Source organism: Candoia aspera, chromosome 6 (genome assembly GCF_035149785.1).
Source record: "Candoia aspera isolate rCanAsp1 chromosome 6, rCanAsp1.hap2, whole genome shotgun sequence".
In the NCBI taxonomy this organism is placed as follows: Eukaryota; Metazoa; Chordata; class Lepidosauria; order Squamata; family Boidae; genus Candoia; species Candoia aspera.
In genome coordinates this window covers 67,900,750-67,924,483 of record NC_086158.1, presented here as the reverse complement: position 1 = coordinate 67,924,483, position 23,734 = coordinate 67,900,750, and the positions used below count along the sequence as shown (strand labels likewise).

General features: G+C 38.1%; 2 protein-coding genes across 3 annotated transcripts in view; one reads left to right on the top strand and one right to left on the bottom strand.

The window, feature by feature from the left end:
* GLRX3 (glutaredoxin 3) overlaps positions 1-139 on the bottom strand; it is a 41,983-nt gene extending 41,844 nt beyond the window's left edge. The window contains exon 1 of the mRNA XM_063307353.1: positions 32-139. The gene's annotated coding sequence lies outside the window, so the exon portion shown is untranslated. The remainder of the gene's footprint in view (positions 1-31) is intronic.
* On the top strand, positions 12-15,374 carry C6H10orf143 (chromosome 6 C10orf143 homolog). 2 transcript variants are annotated; one of them, XR_010068223.1, is made up of 5 exons: positions 12-132; positions 7,974-8,138; positions 8,251-8,316; positions 13,229-13,365; positions 15,057-15,374. XR_010068223.1 is itself a non-coding variant. In XM_063307354.1 (4 exons), exons 1-4 carry the CDS (start codon positions 64-66, stop codon positions 13,256-13,258), a joined length of 330 nt encoding a protein of 109 aa, XP_063163424.1. In that variant the 5' UTR covers positions 12-63; the 3' UTR covers positions 13,259-15,016. The 2 variants fall into 2 exon arrangements, 1 of the variants encoding a protein (XP_063163424.1); XM_063307354.1 differs by lacking the exon at positions 15,057-15,374 and having other exon boundaries at positions 13,229-15,016.
* Positions 15,375-23,734: the final 8,360 nt, after the last annotated feature.

Sequence of the window (23,734 nt, the reverse complement as noted above, 5' to 3'; positions counted from 1 at the left end):
TTGAGACGCGGCCGGCGAGCTTAGCGCTGACCGCGGTGAATCAACTGCCTGGACTGGACGCCCATGAACTTGCTGGAGGAGCGGCGGCGGCGAGGGTGGCCGGAGGAGTTCTGCGCCCCTGAGCCCGAGAGCGTAAGTCCACCTCGCTCAGCGTCCTAGGGCTGCGCGCGCCAGAGCCGCTGCTCGCCCGCCCGGCTGGAAAGGGGCGGCCTGAGCATGCGCTGTCTGGTCTGCCGAGGCTACGACCCGTCCTTTCCTCCTCGTTGCCCTCCGTGGCCTGCGCCTTTGCACTTTTGCAAACTGGCCGGAGAAACGACCCTGCTGAAAGCAAATCACGTTTGGCTTGCCCTCCTAAATTTTGCTGAAGGCCCAGCGGTTCCAGCCGGAGAGGAAGAGGAAAGAACCGCGAGAGAGGAGTTTAATGGGAAGAAGGAAATAAAATTCAGGGGGGACCCTCGTTTCCCTCTTTAGTCCAAACTTGTAGCTGCGGTGGGACTTGAGAAGGGTGCCACGATGCTCTCAGCAAGTTAACGCCTCTTCTTTCTCATGCACTCCTTTTTAGTGCATCACGCAATACCTTAAATTGGTCTTATCGGAAGTAACAGTGTGCCTGGCCTGCACATTGGGCCAGCTGGAATATTTCAGCCTTCTCTCTTCGACCGTCTTCTCCGTTGGTTCATAAAGGGCACCCGTAGGGCGAGCTGCTGTTTCTTAGGAAAGTTTTAGGTAGGCTTCGCTTGGTTTTCTCTGAAATATGATCGAGTCCTTCGACTGCAAATCATCTGTGAAAGGATTAAGAAGCGGGGAAGTTGGGAAGAGCTTAGGGGGCGCAGAGCAGGAAGAGTGTTGTGGTTGCTTTTTTACCCCCCCCCCCTTGCCCCCGGGTTTTTCTTCTAGATGGGCGGGAGAGCAGAGCGGTTGGGAGAGGCCAATCGTGCACCCCAAAACATATCAGGATGTGGCACTGGGTTTCCTCAGAGGTGGTGTGCTCTCCATTTTGAGCCTCAGACTGGAGATGGATGAGCTTGGCTGGAGAATTTCCATAGCCTAATGAATGCCAATAAATAATAATTAAAATAATACATGATTTTGCTTGAAGTGGAACCCCAGATCAGCTTTGGGTTTCTTGTTGATTGAAAAGGAAGCAAGTCATTTTGGGCTACTCAGATTTACTGGCTGTAGACAGTGCTGGTCAGCATGAGGAGTATGTACAATTTGGCATTTTAAGTGGGGCTACCAGATCTGGGCTGCCAAAATCACAGTGACCACTAGCCATGGGGACCAGAATTGCCCCACAGAATGTTTGGCAACAAGTAGGACAAGTGTAGACTTTAATTAAACCTGTTAATACAGTACAGCTTTCTCCACTCCAGCTTCATGTTTTCCAGATGCATTGGAGTATAGCTCCTAGAATCCCAAGCCAGCTGGCAGAGAATGTTGTGAATTGTAGCCCACCACATCTGGACAGCACCACATTGGGAAAACTTGCCTAATCTTTCATTTTCTCTCTATGCTCAGGAAGAATAGTTGCCAAAAAAAGGAAAAAAATGCATTGTGTCAAAATTGCTACTAAAAAGAAATAATGGCATTTCTTGGACTTTATTTATTTTATGAATTTATTCACCGCCCATCTCTCCCCTGTGGGGGGGACTCTGGGCGGCTTACAATAAAACAGGATTAAAATATAAAACCATTACATTACAAAATACAATATAAATATAATACAATCTACATGGCGAAAAGATCTTAATCAGTCCTCCAGTCTGGTAGGTCCCTCCGAATCACTTCATGGCGCTAGCCATCCCCAGGTGTAATTATTCACCCTCTCATTCCAAGCCTGCCTACAAGACTTTCATCATGAAAGCTGATAATAGCTGTTTGCAAATCAAATATTTGTAACTCTGTGTTCTTAAGTTCTGCTCCAAGCTTTTTCTTTTGGCCATTGTGAATTCCAAAGCAATTATTTTAAAACTCAGGTCTGGGCCATAAACTTCAGCCTCATGGACCAGTTCTAGTATTTGTAGACCTAAAGTATCTTTGACAGATACTTTTAGTGCTTCTTCAAAATCTTCAAATGATTCTACATCACCTTCCCTTCCTAGAGGGTCCTCTCATCCATCAGGCCGTGCCACTCTTGCAAGAAAATAGCAGATTCTGACAAGGAAATTTCATGAGCTGTCATGGAGGTGAGAATGGAGAAAGATGTAGCAGCTTGTATATACATAAATGTCAGAAATCATCACTCAGTTATAAATTTACACAGCAGATGCTACTGACATAACTCTTTGCCTGTTCAGAAGTAGTAGGATCTGTAGAACGCTAAAAGGATGGGGAGAGGCAGGATGGATTGTGTGCACTTAAAAACATTGCCTGGGGCTGGAAAAATATCCAGGTAGCTGGGCGCCTAAGATTTTTGCTTGGAATTTGAAACATTACACTATGAAATGGTCTTCCTCTCTTACTCTGAGAAGTGGGTGGAGGGGATATGTAATGGTATGTGGGAATGACCTTGGGAGACAGGAGGCAAATGGTCTGGTCTGATAAGAGGCAGCTCAGTCCACAGGTGGGGGGAAAGCATGGGAAGCATTTCAGAAGGGACTCTCCCTAGTTTTCCAGAGACTAAAAAGATTCTGTTTATGTAACCTTACAGTAAAGTAGGATTAGCTCATATGCGTGTTCTTCTTGTTTGACTACCTCACAAAACTGACATCAATCTTGCCAGACTGAAAGTATTTCTCCCCTCTTCCCCTTTTAGTCTCTGGAAAACGGGGGGGGGGGGGCTTCTGAAATGCTTCCCATGCTTTCCCCCTACCTGTGGACTGAGCAGCCTCTTACCAGACCGTTACCTAGGCTGTGGGTCTTCCTACCGTCTCCCAAGGTCATTCCCACATACCATTACAGGAGGGGAGGACAGGCAGAAGAATCTACAAAGGTATCCAGAAGAATTCAGTAGCTGGAGTTCTACACTCCTACGTAACAATATTCATTGCATTCTTTCTTAGGCCAATGTGTTCTTCCTCATAGCTAAGGAGACAAATACAGTACAGTGAGGACTGTCCTAAATGCCACTGCTTAAAAGTCAACAGCAGTTGGCCACTGTGTGTTTTGTAAGCAAATAAATGTCTGTCTGAAAATAGCATATTTTAAAATAAAAGTTGGTTTCACATATCTAAGAATTCAATTGTTCAATCTTACCTTTTATTTTAGCCCTCTAGTGTTAATAATTAAATAGTGCTGAGCCCAGTTCTTTAGCGATTTCACAGTACTTTGTTGTATGAGAAAAAGGCTCTTGTAAAGAGATTTGTAAATGGGGGGGCAGGTATGGGAAAATCTATTTTTAAGAGACTTGAAATGTAATTCAGAATTCAAATGCACCAGCAAACTTATGACAGGAAACTGAAATCACTAGTGACTTGTTATATGCTAATGTTGCAAACTGTGATGCCCCTATATCTTTTTCCTGAAGTATTTTCCAGTGAGCTTTATAGTGTAATTAAACCTATCAGTGCAATGGCATGTGCTTGTTAAAAGAGCCACCTTTGGTACTTAATTGTAGTTAGCCATCATTTGCTTTATTAAAAGTACATTTGCAAATATATAACAAGGCAGGCAAATCCCCCAGGAATTTAACCCACTATCTTCAAAACCCACACACAGCTCTAACCTACCCTTTGGCTGAAAAGGGCTGGACACGTTTCCCCTCTAGAGCCTATTAAAACTACTCTGTTAAGTGACCAGAGGCTGTTAACACATTAATGACATTAGTTGCTTCTTTTCCTTCAGGGACTTTACACAAAGCCTTTTCCCTCCTCTCCCCTTTTTGGGGGGAGAGGGCTGACACTAATAGCATTTCTACGGAGGATTGGATTTGTTGGCGCGGTTGATCAGAATAATGCAAGCTAATGCCATCCTCATTTTCCTTGTCTGTCTAAAGGCCATCTACTTTAATGCTTTATATTCAGTAGAGTGAGTTTTAATATCACCCTTAAGGGGTGATTGGTCTTATCTGCAGCTTTTGAGATCAGAGATGGTAATTGGCGTCTCCTTTAATTTTTATCCCACTGATATACTTAGCTAAGAAAGTGCTCCCAGCCAAATGATCATGCAGCAATGCCTGTCGACAAGCATAAGTTACCTAGCCTAGCCTGTCCCGTGAATCAAACCATATTCCAAAAGATAACAAGCTAAGGTCAAAGAAAATAGGTATTTTTGGAGGTTTCCACAAATTACACAAGGATACAGACTATTCATCAGTTATCAATAACTGCGTATTGAACTTCAGCATATGCTCCATTATATGCAGCTATATAAGGCATTGCCTGGAGTTTAAGGAAGGATACATGACTGAGATGTTCTAAGCTACCTATTATTGAACCCCAGTGCCCTTGCAGAGATGAAATTAAAGTGAGATGTAAGAAGAATAAACAATACCAAATAACCTTTTCAGTGTTTATTTTTGCTGTAAATTACTAAAAAACTGTATTTTTATATAAAATTAAAATTAATTGTAGAAAAATGTAATTTTATCTCAGTTGCATCATGGTTATTGTTTGAAATAATACTTCGGTGTGTGAAATCCATAATATAGACTTCAGTAAATACTAAAGGACTGACTCATTAGAAAAATCATGCTAGGCATCCCAATTAAGGCAAAATATCTGGGATAAAACTATTGCAATTCTTCTGAAGCAAATAGAGTTAAATTTCCTTTATTATATATTCTTGGATTTAACTCAGTTGTGCATTTAGTCCCAAATTCCTATTGATTATGGTTGAAGTGACTCAAAGTGAGAAATTGGAAGTTTACAGATACTTGTTTTACTTAGTGAAAACATTAACTTGGTCCAACAATCTTCGTTATTGCTACATTCACTCATTCTTTGGTCCTTGGTTTGTCCTTGATGGGTATTTTATCCTGAAACTTCATGCTGCATCATAGTTGCATGCATTGTATATGGAAAAATGGCTGGTTAATGAAATGGCTGCATTAAAATGAAAATTACACACTTTCCAATAGGAGGACTGTGAAAAGACCACTCATTGTTGGATAATAGCACCTGTTGCCTCAAATTAGTGGCCACACTTGCTGTAGCTGATGGTGATAGAAGTTCAAGTCCAACAACATACAGAAGAATCACAGGCTATTTAACCTTGCTCAACAGGAAAACCACAATAGTTATCCGAAATTCTGTTCATATTGAAACATTAGACAAAACAATATGTGAGGCTGTAGACTGAATAGTAAAAGCAAGAGGAATAATAATGCTAAGTGTGCCCACATGTAATAATTTAAAGCCACAGTTAATATTACCTAAAGCATATGCCTCAAAATGATAAATTGTTATTCCATTGCTCTTGCTATACATTTTGTGAAACTTCATGTAGAATCCTCATGGAATTTCTAAGTTTTACTCATCTGCTCATTACATACAATAAAGCAAAAATGCATTGCCTGTTCAGAATATATATAGTATGTGTGTGTACACACACAGACACCCACACACCATTAATAAACATATGAGATGCTATCATAATTATCTAAACTGCTCAATAGCAGACATTCTTCTGAATATATTTGGCCTTTCAGACTGCAGAAGAATGAGGTTGGCACATTTATGCACCATTTTTATGAAATTCAGTGTGAAGGTCTCTAAAGCTCTCTGACCCACTGGGCCTTGCCACAGACATGCTAGGTATGAGTTATTAATGCAGTCTCCACAATCAGAATTCTATACAGGTCTGTTTTTGCAGTTTCTTGAGATGTTTCTGATGCCTTCAAATATCAGAATAATTTGGGAGTCTCTATAGAAACCTCTACAGGTTCTGCTTGCATTAGTGTCGCATTCATAACCAGCTACTCTGTATGCTAAATTCCTGTCTCTGATCATAAGTGCCTTAGACCCAAAGCAATAGCCTGGTTTTATTTTTGATAAGAGAAAATTTCTTCTAATGCATAGCAGTAAATCAGTTTTCTCTTTTATCTGTCCTTTCATGCATCTTGCTAGTTATGCTGCTTGTACTTGCTTGCTATAGCTTTTAATAAAGGACAAATTCTCCAGGAACAAAGGAGATGGATGTTTTCCCAATGGAAGGCAGCCTGTCTTCAGAGGGTCTTCTCAGATTTTTATTATTACATTTTGTACACTCTTACTATAATACATATTTTGTTTCTGATTCACTTCCTCTAGATGTATCTTGATCCATTTTCAACAGTAGTCATGCTTCAGCCTTTTTCCCTTGGATATTCTTCTTGTTTTAACCTAACATGATTCTATTTCATTTCATTTCATTTCATTTTTGTTTATATTCAGATTTTTGAACTTGATTTCTATGAAGGTGTATCCTTCACAAAATGAAATGCTTCTATTCTAGTGTCCAGTCAACCTGAGACAGGAGCCCTGAAGCCATTTTCAGGGGATAAAGAGAAGTTACAGGAAGACTTCAAGAGAATATGGAGAGAAGGAACTTTTTTCTCTTCCATCCTGCTCAAATTATTCCATTACAAAGGTCTAAAAATGTTCAGGTGTTAGTGTAGATAGGATTTTATGGACTTCATGATCAGCTGCACCCCAACCCTATTCCTACTGCATCCCTCTCAATTTTGTTTTTTCACCTCCCTGCTGATCCTTATATCATTCTTTCACTGGATTACTTTCAACATGCCATAAGTCCTAGGAATCATTAAGCATAGGTCTTTGTGAAAAGCTCCTTTTTTATATGCTCTCTCTATAATGATTTTGCATATAGCAATACAGATTAAGAAAATCTTATTTTGAAGTGCCTGCATTCCAAAATGATAAATACTCAGTTACCCAGATTCACTGTTAGAAAGATGCTGCTGTGGAAGCCTAGGTTGTAGACAAGCTATTTGTCTGTGGAATAAAACATGCTTATGCCAGTGATTATAAAATAGAAAACTACAGAAATCAGAATACATCATTTTGATACCAAAATTCATTATTCAGTGAAATGTTTTTCTTTCTGTTTTCTGTTTCTATCCAAATACCTGTTATCTCCATCATAGTTATCCAAAAAGAAAACACCCTTGAATCTAAGATACTCTTTCAATAAAGGAAAAGAAAGGTGGAAACAATCAAACAATAATCTTGTGGAAACCCCAGCTTCCTCATCTTGCCAACCTAGGATTGGAAACTGCATTTGAAACCAATTCTGGACATCACTCACCCAGATGTATGTATATGACATACTTGTACATGTGTATATACCTGCCAGAAGTTAAACTCTAAAAATAAGCAGGGTTAGGAATGTGTGTGTGTGTGTTGAATTAATAACTACTGACTAAAATTAATTGTATATCTAAAGGAAGCCATTTATAAAACGAATCACACTCAGACCACTCTCAAACACATAAATGCACAAGTTTACACATATACATTCCTTCCCCTTCCAACAGAGTCAAAAAGGAGGAGGAAAAGATGAGGAAGGGGAGAACAAAACTAGAATAAGAAGGGCAAAGATGTTCACAAGGAAGAAAAGAGAGAAAATCTTGTTGGATATTACAAACAGGGTTGGAATTCCCAGGTAAGAAGCCCTAGGCTGGTGACTGTTTATCTTCAAACTCATTTAAGTCTTAGGCAGCAACTGCAGCCATCTGTACCTCTCATCCATTTCCTCATTTTCACAGCATCTTTTAGTCTTATGAAATGCCCCATTCTCCAAATCATAGGTAATTATTTAGGGAGAAATCTTGCTTCCTTGTTAGGTAAATATGGTGTCTATTATTTATATTTTAATATAGAAACTTCTGCAGTCTTCTGCTCTTACAATTTCTCACTATTAATTTCTCAAGTAGGAAGAACAATGACCATCAACCGCTCATGGTCATGCAATAACCTGTGGTTGCAATAGGGATAGAATCATGATTTCTCAAGAACAAGTCACCTTGGCCAAGATGCATGCATAATGAGCATATGGGAAAAGCCTTCAGAGTTCATTTCTTTTTCTTTTCCCAGAAACGAGTGTGCAGAAATTTGAAGACTGTTCCACAGGCAATCAATCCTTGCCACCCACTAAGCAACTGTTTTATGGATTACTGGGCTATGAAGCAGAATCTCAAGCAGAATGATCCCACTGAATTGTTCAGTCCTCAGATTACAAAAGAGAAGCCAAATTATATGGTATGTTTTACGCAGCTCTTTTAGCAGATGTTAATCTATTTTATAATAAAGTTGTCAAATAATGATCATTGGCTTGTTTTGAGAATTTTGTATATATGTGCTTACTAATCAGGTATTTACGGATAATGAAGCCAAAGCTACTGCCCAGCCATGTCCAAGATGTATTGCTGGTGAACCTGTAAGTATATTAACCTTCTTACTATGACATAAGATAGGCTTGTTCTTAAATATTAGAGCCATAAAACATAAGGTTAATAAAAAAAAACCCAGCAATTACATTTCTCAGGGATAAAGCATGTAAATAAAAGCAGCAGATTGATTTAGCTTTTTCTTGGTATGCTAGCAGAGTGCAAACTAATATGTTTCCTGCATTAGGTTGAAAATATAGGGAGTGCAAGCTCGTTTTTCAAACACACTCTAGAAAGCAGAATTAGTCACCTAAATGAATCTCAATGCACATTAAAAAGGCATGTATTACTCTGTTCCAGTTCGGAGACATTTAAGATTTATGAAGAGATTTTAGAAGTATCTCTATAAAACTGGAAGAGGGGAGAATTGCATATTATTCTTTGATATGTTCAATCTAAGGCATAATCCAATTCAACTAAAGTTTTCTGTGATTAAATAGAGTTGCTTTCAACCCAAGGAAGATGATACCCCCCCAAGCCAGATTCCTAGTGCAGATTTCCAATTATTTTAGTGAAGCCCTTAACCCTATTCTCAGCTGATGCTTTTTTCTTTTTTTGGGGGAAATTGAAATTAAAATTTGTGTTTTTAAGATTGAATACAATTGGTGAGAGCAAAAGTAAGGAAATAGACATTTAAACAAAGTAGGGAGGGGTATGATTTTTAGTTTGTTTTCATCAAGCTAGGCTAGCCTCTAGAGTTGGAATCTCCATTCATGTTCCAATACTACAAAAGCTAAAAAGTTGTTTATGAGCAACTTTAGCTGCTTGACCGACAGGAAAATTAAGTATGAGTAAATCTTTTATCTTTTTTCTGTGTAATATCTGAAGTAGGTTCTCCGTTATGTATTCCACAGAGGTGTTTCCTGAAAAAGTAACAATGCTCATTAACTAAATGTTGATATCTTTTATCTTAGGATACGTTGGCTGCATTGTGTTTCTAATTTGTTAGCCATAATCTTATGAAACATTGACAGGCTAAATGGTATCTGTTTGCTTAAATACTGTAGTTTTAAAGAAGGATTATATAATGTCATGGAACATTTTCAGTGGTGTTTACAGACAGTAGCTAAGAAGGCTACTATTCTAGTTACCAGCATTGAAAAACAGTTTGGCTACTTTAGTTGTATTCTCATTTTACGAGATTTTTAAAGACATCTGCCTGACTCTTCTTTGAGAATAAAGCTGGACATTGTGGGTTTGATATACCAAGGCCATTATTATGTTCTTAAAAAAGAGAAAAAAATATGGTAGGCTCAATTCAGAAAGCTTTGGATTTTTGGAAATTGCAACGGCATTCACACATTGTGCAAGATTTAATATGACCTATTTGGTTTTGATGGTGAGTTATATGGAACCAACAATTGTAGGCTGTTAAATCTGCTTTGTAGTTTAATGTGATAAATTAATCCAACTAACTGTAGGTTCTTCAGCAAAGGATCGCTACCTTGTCATGGTGCTGGAGCTTGAGCACCTCAATGATGCCATGAGCTAAACTGTGAAGGGCCACCCAAGACAGGAAGGTCATGACAGAGAGGTCAGACTAAATGCGATCCCTGGGGAAGGTAATGGCAACCCACCCCAGTATTCTTGCCGTGAAAACTCAATGGATCAGTACAACCAGAGATATGTCGGTATACCATTGGAAGGTGAGACCCCCAGGTCGGAAGATGGTCAAAATGCTACTGGGGAGGAACAGAGGATGAGTTCAACTAGCCCCAGACGTGATGATGCAGCTAGCTCAAAGCCGAAAGGACGGCTAGCGGCCGACGGTGCTGGTGGTGAACGGCAAATCCGATGTTCTAAGGATCAACACACCATTAGAACCTGGAATGTAAGATCTATGAGCCAGGGCAAATTGGATGTGGTTATTGGTGAGATGTCAAGATTAAAGATAGACATTTTGGGCGTCAGTGAACTGAAATGGACTGGAATGGGCCTCTTCACATCAAATGACCACCAGATCTACTACTCTGGACAAGAGGACCACAGAAGAAATGGAGTGGCCTTCATAATTAATAGTCAAGTGGCTAAAGCAGTGCTTGGATACAATCCAAAAAATTGAATGATCTCAATTCGAATTCAGGGCAAGCCATCTAACATCACAGTGATCCAAATATACGCCCCAACCACAAATGCTGAAGAAGCTGAAGTAGAGCAGTTCTATGAGGATCTGCAGCACCTATAAGACAACACGCCTAAAAGAGAGGTTATTTTCATCACGAGAGACTGGAATGCTAAGGTGGGCAGTCAAATGACACCTGGAATTACTGGTAAGCATGGCCTGGGAGAACAAAACGAAGCAGGACATAGGCTGATAGAATTTTGCCAAGACAACTCACTCTGCATAACAAACACTCTCTTCCAACAACCTAAGAGACGGCTTTATACATGGACTTCACCAGATGGACAACACCGAAATCAGATTGACTACATCCTTTGCAGCCAAAGGTGGCGGACATTTATACAGTTGGTAAAAACAAGACCTGGAGCTGACTGTAGTTCAGATCACGAACTTCTTATTGCACAATTTAGGATCAGACTAAAGGGATTAGGGAAGACCCACAGATCAGCTAGATATGAGCTCACTAATATTCCTAAGGAATATGCAGTGGAGGTGAAGAATAGATTTAAGGGACTGGACTTAGTAGATAGGGTCCCAGAAGAACCATGGACAGAAGTCCGCAACATTGTTCAAGAGGCGGCAACAAAATACATCCCAAAGAAAGAGAAAACCAAGAAGGCAAAATGGCTGTCTGCTGAGACACTAGAAGTAGCCCAAGAAAGAAGGAAAGCAAAAGGCAACAGTGATAGGGGGAGATATGCCCAATTAAATGCAAAATTCCAGAGGTTAGCCAGAAGAGATAAGGAATTATTTTTAAACAAGCAATGTGCAGAAGTGGAAGAAGACAATAGAATAGGAAGGACAAGAGACCTCTTCCAGAAAATTAGAAACATCGGAGGTAAATTCCAGGCAAAAATGGGTATGATCAAAAACAAAGATGGCAAGGACCTAACAGAAGAAGAAGAAATCAAGAAAAGGTGGCAAGAATATACGGAAGACCTGTATAGGAAGGATAACAATATCAGGGATAGCTTTGACGGTGTGGTCAGTGAGCTAGAGCCAGACACCCTGAAGAGTGAGGTTGAATGGGCCTTAAGAAGCATTGCTAATAACAAGGCAGGAGGAGACGATGGCATCCCAGCTGAACTGTTCAAAATCTTGCAAGATGATGCTGTCAAGGTAATGCATGCTATATGCCAGCAAATTTGGAAAACACAAGAATGCCCATCAGATTGGAAAAAATCAACTTATATCCCCATACCAAAAAAGGGAAACACTAAAGAATGTTCAAACTATCGAACAGTGGCACTCATTTCACATGCCAGTAAGGTAATGCTCAAGATCCTGCAAGGTAGACTTCAGCAATTCATGGAGCGAGAATTGCCAGATGTACAAGCTGGGTTTAGAAAAGGCAGAGGAACTAGGGACCAAATTGCCAATATCCGATGGATAATGGAAAAAGCCAGGGAGTTTCAGAAAAACATCTATTTCTGTTTTATTGACTATTCTAAAGCCTTTGACTGTGTGGACCATAACAAATCGTGGCAAGTTCTTAGTGGTATGGGGTTACCAAGTCATCTTGTATGCCTCCTGAAGAATCTGTATAACGACCAAGTAGCAACAGTAAGAACAGACCACGGAACAACGGACTGGTTTAAGATTGGGAAAGGAGTACGGCAGGGCTGTATACTCTCACCCTACCTATTCAACTTGTATGCAGAACACATCATGCGACAAGCTGGGCTTGAGGAATCCAAGGCTGGAGTTAAAATCGCTGGAAGAAACATTAACCATCTCAGATATGCAGATGATACCACTTTGATGGCTGAAAGCGAAGAGGAACTGAGGAGCCTTATGATGAAGGTGAAAGAAGGAAGTGCAAAAGCTGGCTTGCAGCTAAACCTCAAAAAAACCAAGATTATGGCAACCAGCTTGATTGATAACTGGCAAATAGAGGGAGAAAATGTAGAAGCAGTGAAAGACTTTGTATTTCTAGGTGCAAAGATTACTGCAGATGCTGACTGCAGTCAGGAAATCAGAAGACGCTTAATCGTTGGGAGAAAAGCAATGACCAATCTCGATAAAATAGTTAAGAGCAGAGACATCACACTGACAACAAAGGTCCGCATAGTTAAAGCAATGGTGTTCCCTGTAGTAACATATGGCTGCAAGAGCTGGACCATAAGGAAGGCTGAGAGAAGGAAGATTGATGCTTTGGAATTGTGGTGTTGGAGGAAAATTCTGAGAGTGCCTTGGACTGCAAGAAGATCAAACCAGTGCATTCTTCAGGAAATAAAGCCAGACTGCTCACTTGCGGGAATGATATTAAATGCAAAACTGAAATACTTTGGCCACATAATGAGAAGACAGGACACCCTGGAGAAGATGCTGATGCTAGGGAGAGTGGAGGGCAAAAGGAAGAGGGGCCGACTAAGGGCAAGGTGGATGTATGATATTCTAGAGGTGACGGACTCGTCCCTGGGGGAGCTGGGGGTGTTGACGACTGACAGGAAGCTCTGGCGTGGGCTGGTCCATGAAGTCACGAAGAGTCAGAAGCGACTAAACGAATAAACAACAACGAACTGTAGGTTATTCAGCAACTGATGCTGTAGTGCTGTATGTCAGCCCAGCCTTTATCTGAATGGCCACGTCCAGCTCCAGTTAGTAGCTGCCTATCAGCAACATAATTCTTTTTTTAACGTAGTATTTAAAACCTTCCAAGCTTCTCAAAGCTGCAGATCTTATTGTAGTACATTTATTCTCTATTCTTAGTGTGATACACATTTTTATCTGTTTAACAAACCCTGCTTTCAATTAATATGATTTATTTTTCATTACAGGGACACTTTGGTCATATGATGGGTTTATAGAAGATCAAAGGATGTTGATGCAGTAGTTCTTCAAACAAAATAATATAAGCTTGAGCTGCCAATACTATCTCCACGTCTCTTAAAAACTCTTATAGGTGTAAAAAGAAGTAAATAATGGATTATATTTTTTTAAGTATTTTCAGTAGAATCCCATTTTGAATTGCTTTTTAATATTCTATATTATCTGTTATTTAGAAAAAAAATTCTCCACTCCTAATACACACATGTCCATATCATGTACTATTAGAGGTATATTTTCCTGAATGTAGGCTGTTAATGGCATTATTTTCACTTCATGTATTTTGCATTGAACACCCAAAATGCATGTTTGTTTCTATATGAATCTTGACAGCAATAGTCAGCACTAAACATCTGTCTCAAAATAGAGATCTATTCCACCAATCTTAAATAACATTCAAAGGAATTACATTATCTGATTAGCAATATTGTGTGCACTCCAACCATTTAGTAAAATTGTGTTTTAACTAACCTCTGGCCTATATTTGAGCCTGAATGTACCAGGGTCCCCTGAGGCCTGAAAAATATTTCCTAATGCATTGAGACTAGAATTTTCCCCAGAAATTCTGAGGGAAGGGGGTTCTGGGAACTTTAGAACTAACTCACCTGGAGGGCAATAAATTGGGGAAAACTCTTGTCAGATGGATGAGTCCTATCTGAGAGAAGAGAAAGGAAATTTTCAGATAAGAACTAGTTCTTTTTCACGTGAAATAAATAATGAGTCAAATGAATTGCTTGCAATTCTTTGCTTGCTGCTAGTAAACATTATTTTAACCTGCATGTTTCCTGAATATGTCATAAAATGTACTTGAGGTTGTTGGAATTATTTTCGAATGCAAGATTAAATCAATCACTTTTAAAATAAGAAAAAACAGGTATAAGTCCTGCACGTTTTCTTGTACTTATTTGTAATTCAGCATTATGGCAAATCTGTAAAGCAAACAATGCCTTATGGGAACAGTAATGGCGCTTCCTGTTCTTACCACTTCATTACTTCCATAGAATTGCGCATGAGCAGTGCAAAACTTTCTTCTTGGGCTAATTTGGATTGCATTGCTTTCCTTTCTGACCAACCCATCCCCACCAGCCTTAATATGTAGGATCTGAACTTTGGTGCTTCCAGACAGACGCTATCTTCCATTACTGATAGAAACTTAGTGTGCAGGTCCCCTTCAAATTTCCATAGCAAAACATGGAAGAATCACGGATGGAAGAGATGTTTGTCAGGACCTACAATAAAGCCTTGTCTAGATGCACTTCCAGTGATGTATTTTATTTTTCTACCAGATGTTACTGCAGGGTCAGAAGGCATTGCAGAGGCTGAAAATGATGTGAACAAAGTTATGTTGAATATGTTCTAAAATAAAAGGGGAGAAATCCTTACACAAAAGAAAGACCTGCTTCTAAGAACAAAGTTTTTATATGGAAGCACTTTATATGAAACCTTTTTAGGACCTTTTTAAAAAATATTTTTATGCTAGGTGAATTAACAAAAATGCATAAATAATGCCAGCACTGTAATGTAATATCAGAATTTAAATAAAAGGTGTAACGTATGATTCCTTATATTTTAGCTGAAATACTTAACTGAAACCTGGTGAATTAAACTACCTACAGTCTATTGCTCCTTCTAACTTTACGGTTCAATCAAATACTTTTTGCTCATAATTGTAATACAGTATTGAATGAAATATTAAGAACAAAATATGAATACAATTAAGGCGAGGGCTTACAATTCAATTCAATTCCAAAGACTGAGATATTTTATTTATTCCTTCAGAATGCTATGAACAAAGCAGCTTCCAAATCAGCAGCTTGAAGATGCCTAAGACTGCATTCTGATGGACACTTATCTGTGAAAGAGTCTCAATGAACAAGTGTAAATGTTCATCTTCTCTGTGTAATACCTCACCTTCAAAGGTGAGGATGGCCTTCACTCTTACAACCTTCCAGAAAGTTATAAAGACCAAGCTCTTTGGAGGATTGATTCCAAAGCTGTTGATGTAAGATTTAGTTTTACTATATTTCTTCACTGTTCATATTTTTATTTTATATTATTATTGTATTTTAATCCATATTCTGTAAGTGCCTAGAGTCTAACCGCACTGAGGTGGTATATACATTTAATAAAGAAATACATTAAATACAAAAAGAGAGGCTTCCTGAGATCTCATAGGATTTTTGCAAGGTGTGTCCCACCTTGTCACGCCCAACTGATACTGGCTACATTGGCTGTAGTGTGAGACTATTATATAGAGTCCAGCATTTGTAGGCTCCATCCATACAGTCATTGCCTTTAAAAAGTTAGGGGTAAAGGTTACATGAATCACTCATTAGATTCTACATTTTCTGATTCCAACATTATATCCACACACAGGATGAAACATAGGAGACAAACAGGATGACAGGTAAATCTCTTCCTTTATGGCTCACAGCATTTACAGACCTGGAAAATAAATGTAGGATTGCCATTCACAAATCTGAAGTTGTTACTTGTATGTATATCACAAGACTTCCTTTAACAATTCGTATTTTATCGTATACTTTTTAGTATATCCTAGGTTAATTTTGCTCTGTAGAGGCAGGTGTTAAGTACATAAAACATAAAAATGAACAGAATAACAAACCTTCATCCATCCTGGGGGGAGGGTGAAATTGATCTTTACATTTTACTTAATTCAAAAACCTCTGTTAATGCTAAAATGGCATATTAGGAAACAGTGGATTGGATTTAGATGCATATAGGCTTCCTCTCCTTGTTTCAGCAGCAGCCCTTCCAATCTCTCAGAAAGGCTCCCCAAAGTCAGGTCCTTGAGTTTGACAGAAAATACCTCTGCCTGGTTTTCTGAACCCACCCCCCGCAGCTTGCTTCATAGAATCTGCACCACAGTCTGCCTGATTCATCTTGTCCACTTGGTTGCATATAATGTAAACCTGAATGCAAGCCTCAGAAGTTTAATTTTCAGCATGACAACATGGCATTCATGAGCATTATACATAGACTTTTGAAGTTTCTTAATTACGTTCTTGAAAGCAACAGATTGTTCTTAAGAATGCGAGTAAACTAGCCTTTTGTTTAACAAAGAGATCCTAGAATATTTATATTGGCAAGTGTACAGTGGGAAAATACAATTTTATATTGTTCATCAGACCTTACAAATCTTACGTTGAATAAACATGTGGTTTGTCCTCAAATTGAATATGGAATTTGTTTCCAAATCAAATAGGCCAGAAATGTTGTTAACCACAGAAGTGTTTTGAGAAATGTTAACCACTTTTTGATTTTATAATAGAAAGATTACAAATATAGATACATTGTGACTTTTTTGTATACAAAATCTAAGAATGCTACTTTCGTAAATGGAAAAAAAAATGAAATTGACGCAGCAGTTGATTTTTTGTTATATAACTTTAACACTTTGTATTTATAAATTATATTTTTTTAAGCTGGAATATTAAAAAGCATATTTGCTTTAAAGGCTGACAATTTTTTTTTTTTAAAAAAAGACCTGTTAATGTATAAGAAAAACTAAATTTACCTTTCTTCTAAAATTTGTCTTCCAATGTTGTCCAAGTAAATGCTATTTCTTGTTCTCCCTTCATATGTTTCAGGGAGGTAGATCCTCAGAAATAAATAAGATAGAATATAGGAGACTGTACTTTGCTATGTCATTGAGAACTGGGCATTTTTCACATTTGAAAAGTGCTCATTATTAAATTAAAAGGAAAATTCTTATGTGAAATTCCAAAATACAAGCTATCAAACAGTAAATTTCTGTCACTTCCAGCTATGCCCATGATGATGGTTTCCTGTTCTACTACATATGTTGTTTAACTTACTAATATTGAGGTGTTTCTCTTATCTATTAGTTCTGTTTTGAACAAACATCATGGTTACTTAAATATTTGCATGTATTTAAGGTTTGATGTAATTGTCACAAGCTGTATATTTTGCAGTCCAGTTTGACATTTCCTCCTGCTGCATGAGTGTCTGGTACAGATTGCAATGACAAAGATGGTGAAATGTGTGTCACAACTTCATGATGCAAACCTTGGCCTTTTGTACTTGCGGCATGATGTCAGACACAAGTAAATAAGTGAGACAGTTTGCAACATGATGTCATGTTACATGTTTCATCATTCACCTCCCCACCCAGTTGGAATACCTATACACACATGCTAATAGGAAGATAACATTTCATGTATCCTTTGTGGACTGTAATCCACAAAAGCATATACCAAAATAAGTATGGGAGCTTTTAAAGTACCCCAAGGATGCTCTTGGAAAAATATCTGCATATTCCCAAACTTCTTGAACTTTGGTGAAATATAAACTGTAAGAGGTATGCTCACAGGAAAGCTCGCTAGGACAAAAGACACAGAAAAAATGAGTGTACATTCTTCTTTCCCTGACACATGGGCATTCATCTACAATGTGAAAAATAGAGATAAGATGATACAGATATTATATATTCAGCAAGTTTGTTCAAAAAGGGAACAAACAGCAAAATGTAAGAAAAGGTAGATTTCTGAATCTATCTTTACTTGCAAAGAAGTATGTTCAAAATTCGAAGCTCAAGTTTCATTACAGACTATTTGATTCTCAGACTTCTTTCTCAGTCTGCATTCCACAACCTACTCTCTCCAGGAATTGACCTATAGAGGATTCTCTGGAGTAAGTGGTTTGACTCAAAGGTCTTTTTCCCCAGAATTTAAGGCCTTGGCTTTTTAGTATTCGTTTTGTCACCATATTCGGAAGTTGCTTGGTAGATCTACTACAACGTTTTTCCCTTGCATTCTTTTGAAGTGGTATGCCTATCTCTTAACTGTGACCAGGTATTCCTGTAAAAATACTATAGCTGCTATTTATCATACCCAAATATTAAATAGTTGCACTTTATAACATACGTTGTTGTTGTTGTTGTTAGTTGCCGTCAAGTCATTTATGACTCATGGTGACCCTATGTATAACAGAACGAAATACTGTTTGGTCTTGCGCCATATGCCTGACTGTTCCAATGTTTGCATCCATTGTTGTGGTAATTGTATCAATCCATCACACTGAAGGTCTTCTCTTTTCTGCTGTCCCTCAACTTTACCAAACATGATATCCTTTTCAAGCAATTGGTCTTTCCTGATGATGTGCCCAAAGTATGAGAGTCTAAGCCTAGTTATCTTCACCTCTAGGGAACATTCTGGTTGTATTTCTTCTAAAACTGATTTGTTTGTTCTTCTGGCAGTCTGTGGTATTTTCAATAATCTTCACCAACACCACAGTTCGAATGCACCAATTCCTCTTCTGTCTTCCTTTTTTAATGTCCAACTTTCACAGGCATATGTGGCAATTGAGAAGACCATGGCCTGAGTTTTTAAACTGACATCTTTACTTCTGAAAACTTTAGATAGGTCTTTGATGGCAGATTTTCCCAGCGCGATATGTCATTTGATTTCTTGATTACTACTTCCCTTCGCGTTGATCGTTGATCCAAGTAGACTGAAATTGTTGACGTCTTCAATTTCTTCTCCATTTATTGTGACATTGTTTATTGGTCCATTTGTGAGTATCTTCAACTTCTTCACATTCAGGTATAGTCCATATTGCTGACTACAATCTTTGATCTTCATCAGCAACTACTTCAAGTCTTCTTCACTTCCAGCAAGCAAAGTTGTATCATCTGCATATTGCAGGTTGTTAATGAGTCTTCCACCAATTCTGATACCCTGTTCTTCTTTGTACATTCCTGCTTATAACATATAGTATCACACATTCTACATTAGATATACAACATAGATGAATCAGGCTGGTATAACTACTATTTCAGTTTAAAATAGTGCCTGATTACTTTTTGTAGCTAATCATCAATAATGAATAATAAACTACTATTTAAACAAGTAGAATGGGGGAGATGTGGTAGCAAGTGACTCAAGTAGTGTGGTACAGCAGATTACATAAATAGCTTTACCATGTATTAAATACTATAGGTGTGGAGCTTTTCTATTCTATTATGCCGTGAAGAAATTGAGGCTCTGATCCTATATGCCAGTGTTTCTTAACCTTGGCACTTTTAAGAGGTGTGGACTTCAACTACCAGAATTCCCCAGCCAGCCATGCTAGCTGGGGAATTCTGGGAGGTGAAGTCCACACCTCTTAAAAAAGCCAAGGTTGAGAAACACTGCTAAATGCACTTCTCTGGCACTCTATTTAATTGAACTCAGTAGGATTTATTTTTGAGTGAAATACTATATATAATTACACAGCCTTTCTTAGCCCATTATCTTTGATTTAGGAAACATTGCTTAATGCCAATAGATAGGGTCAGATACATTGGATAAATGTATGGTAGTTGTCTGAAAGTGTCAATCGCCAAAGTAATAAGTAGAATGAGAAAGCTGATATCAGATATAATCAAGATACCAGTATTACTCTTTCCCATATATAGGCTGATAAAAACTGGGACAAAGGTTTTGATAATGCAGCAATTTTTGCTACATCCCTGTGATTGGAATGATGGTTCCAGTTCTCCAGTAATATAATCAGCACTTGCAGCCTTACCAGATTTTTCCTTAATGACTAACATTTATAGCACTCATGTCTATTCACAAATAAATCTCATTTCTTCATTTTTATCCTTAGTGCCACTCATTTTGTGTTAAGTTTTCTTCCCTTTTCTTTCCTTCCTTCCTTCCTTCCTTCCTTCCTTCCTTCCTTCTTTCCTTCCTTCTTTCTTTTTCTTTCTTTCTTTCTTTCTTTCTTTCTTTCTTTCCCTCTTCACCCACTCCAAAACCATTCTTATTTCCATCAGATCATTCTGAATTTTCTCTGCCCCATTCAGCCCTGACTAAATTCTTTGCAACTATCCATTTTCTCTATAATACCCGTTGTACAATGTATTTCTCTCATCCTCAGTTAGTGTCTTCATGCATTTTCTCTTCCACAATACCTTTCACTTCATCATTCCAACCAAGCATCTTTTTTCCTGCTTCCCATTAGTGTAACTTCATACACTTAAGTGGCATTTTGTAACAAAATTCTTTTCACTTTATTCCAAGCAGCTTCTACATCATTTTTCCTTATGTTCACTTTACATTCATTTAATTATGAAATTAAATTATTTTCTGATACTTTTTTCATACAGGACTCTTTTTCCTCCATTCTTGTTTCTCCCATTTATTTCCATATTCTTCCAAGTCAATTTTTTCCTAAGAGCCAGTCTTGGCACTACCAAGATTATCTGTTTCAGAATCTCTGACAGTCCATGTATCATTCACCAATTCTCTTAATCTTTCATCATAAACAGTCAAATCAAGCATACTTTTAGATTTCTGTTCATTAGCATTATCCTTAAACCACATATTCAAAACAGACCTCTCTACAAAGCAGATACCCACTAAATAATCACTATTTTTATTCAATCTTGACTCTCTGAATGGCCCAATCCCTTTTTCTGCATTCTCCCATCCTGTTCCACCCATCCATTCATGTCACTTAAACCAATAATTTTTCCTCCCAGATCATATTGATTCAGAAAATTGAGCAATTCCCCCAAAATATATGCCTGGTTCATTCATTATCACCATTCACTAGAGCAAAACATACAACTATCACCAACCTATGAATTATGTCATGAGTAAGGATGGCGAGCAGGGGGCTCCCATCCAGCCTGTCAAGCGCATGCATAGCACTGAGGAATTGGTCAGCCATTCGAAGAGACACAGATCGGGACCGCCTTAACCCTTGGGGTTTATATGGCTGGGTTTTCCTCACGCTTTTTCAGTTTGCTAGGATTCCTGTTAAGTACTAGCAATAAATATTAGAGACCAGTTCCTTGTCTCAGTGTGTTTCCTGGCTGTTAGGACAAATTATGAGTATTAATGCATTACCCAGCTCCCATGACCAGTTTATTATGTCACATGCCCATAACAATCTAGATGACACAAATTCATACCTTCTGACATACATTTCTGATAAATACCTTTCATTTATCATTAAACTATACTTTCACTTCCATACATGGATTCAAGCTTACTGCAAAGATCAGATCATCTCCATTCAGATCTATTACATACTTTGTAGTGCCAACATGCCTCCCCTCCCGTCCCCTCCCTCCCTCCCTCCCTTCCTTCCTTCTTTCCAAAGCAATCTTAAAAGAATTTAGAATAACCTCTCATAATCCCCCTATTTGTGGGCACATCTCATATACTTCTTAATAAAAATACTTATCTGTGCATGCTTAGATGAAATTTTTACGTGACTTCTGTATTATAAGCCTAGAAATATGACCTTAAGCTTTCTCTAAACATACACTATTTAACTAGGGCTAAGTTTATACTGAATGGAATCATGTCTTGGAATGTTTTAGTAGCAATACTTTCCTTGTTGAATCTGGCTATACATGTATGTGCTTCTACTATTGTTACTAGAGCAGTATACAACCCACTGCATGGATATTTGCTTGCAACACAGGATGTCATTCATGAGTTATACATAAATGGCAGCTTTACATATTTAAAGGAAACATGAACAGTTTCATATCTGAAGTATGCTTCCCAGGGGGTACCACTACCATTTGATCTATTTTTGATTAAAATGTAAAAATTAAAAATTAAATCAAATGGTAGTATAACTCCTTAGGGAAAACATACTTCAGTTATGAAGTATTCCCTGTAGCAACCTTGAAAATCTTACAGCTGTATTGTCTCATCAGTAGGTGGTCCTTTTATGTCACACATAATTAAAATGAATGGCTGTTAGAGAGCCCATACTACTGCATACAGATTTATGAAGCTGGAGGCACCTCCACTCAGATGTAAACACAAAGTAACTGTGAGGGATAAACAGCATGAGGATAGGTATCAGTGAGATATTTCCCTGTGCCATAAGAGGAAGGACCAGGTGTATGTCATAAAACATTATGTACATGTCTAGTAAAAAGAATTTCCTGGAGAAAGATAATAATGCAATTTGATTAAGCTTACACTGCCTTTGCTATGCAATTCAGTTCTGTCTTCTTCAGCTAAAATACTGAAAGAACTTTAAAAAGTATGAAGGAATGACTAATGTGTCACCAGAAAAAAAAAGGTTAAGTTGGACTTACTAAGAAAATGTGCTTTGCAAACTCTAACTCTGTTTGTGCGTATCAGGCTACATGGAACTTATTTGATAAGATAGCAAAGTAAGGAATAAGAATAGAACCACAGAATTTGCATTCCACATTTCACAGATCCAAAAGGTGATTTTCCTGGGCAGGGGCTGTGTTTTGATTCCTTTAGCCATGTCATTTTTCTCTAAACCGTGATTTATGGCTGTATGGAGAGTGTGAGGACCGATATAGAAAATCTTGAAAATACATGGCAACTACAATAGAGCATGTGATCCATTTGTGAATTCTACTCAAAATGGTTCTGCACTACACAATAGCTCAAGTTCTGGTAGTTTACTCTGAACCATGCCCAGCCAAAGAAGTAGGTATGGGGGTCAAATGACGCCACACACTCATGACATTATTCCATAAATAATGCCTGTTATGTATTGTATCTTATTTCTGTTCTAATGACATAAAACAGCTGGCACAAATTGCATAATTCTCATCAATTGGATGATGATCTTATGATGGATATGATGTCATCATGGCTTATACTGTTCTGGACAGGGCCTTTTCAGTAATGGCATCAGTCTTATTTCATCAGTCTTCCGGAACACTGTCACTAGATCTGCCAAGGTATTTAAATTAAAATCCAGCAGATGGTTTCCCTCTGTCCCTCTATTTTTATTACTTTGCTTTGCTAATCCCTTTATCTTAAAGTTTTTATTTAGGATATTTTAAGAAAAACAATACAATTTTAAAAATGAATTTTCTGAAAATTGATGAACTTCCATATCTTTTTAAACTAGCAGAATTATAAAAAGTAATTTGGAAAAAGTTAGGGACAATCTAATAAATATTTATTTATTTATTTATTTAATACAGCCACACTTCTTAAGCTTGTGTTAAGCACAGGACATTCACAATGTAAAAACTATTTAAAAACCAGAATGTCATAAAAGCACTATAATGTAGTCAAACCCCTAAAAGACATCTCCCAATCAAAAACTCATACATGTTGAGTTCCATTAACAACCTGGTCCCACTGCCTGGGGTAAAACCCAGGTGTTTAAGGATTTCTGGAAGTCTAACAGGATTGGGGCCATTTGGATCTCAGGGGGATGCCATTCCATTAGGCAGGGGCTGCCACAAAAAAGGAACATATCAGCCCTTTGAGGCAGACCAGATCAGGAAACACATACCACAAGAAATACTAGAACTCTACATTTTTGATAATCTTGAAAGCCTGACAAAACCTTTGGGTTCTGGTAGATGGCACTGTTTCATGGAAGGGACCCACAGCATGCCTATCTTCTCAGATATGATGGAAGAGTTGGGATAGATCTGCAAATAACCTAGTCCTGTGCTATGTAGG

Coding starts and splice junctions, on each gene's coding strand:
- C6H10orf143 (XM_063307354.1), top strand. CDS start 64: ATGAACTTGCTGGAGGAGCGGCGGCGGCGAGGGTGGCCGGAGGAGTTC. Junction 133..7,973: donor GCGCCCCTGAGCCCGAGAGC/GTAAGTCCACCT, acceptor TTCTTTTCCCAG/AAACGAGTGTGCAGAAATTT. Junction 8,139..8,250: donor AAGAGAAGCCAAATTATATG/GTATGTTTTACG, acceptor CTTACTAATCAG/GTATTTACGGATAATGAAGC.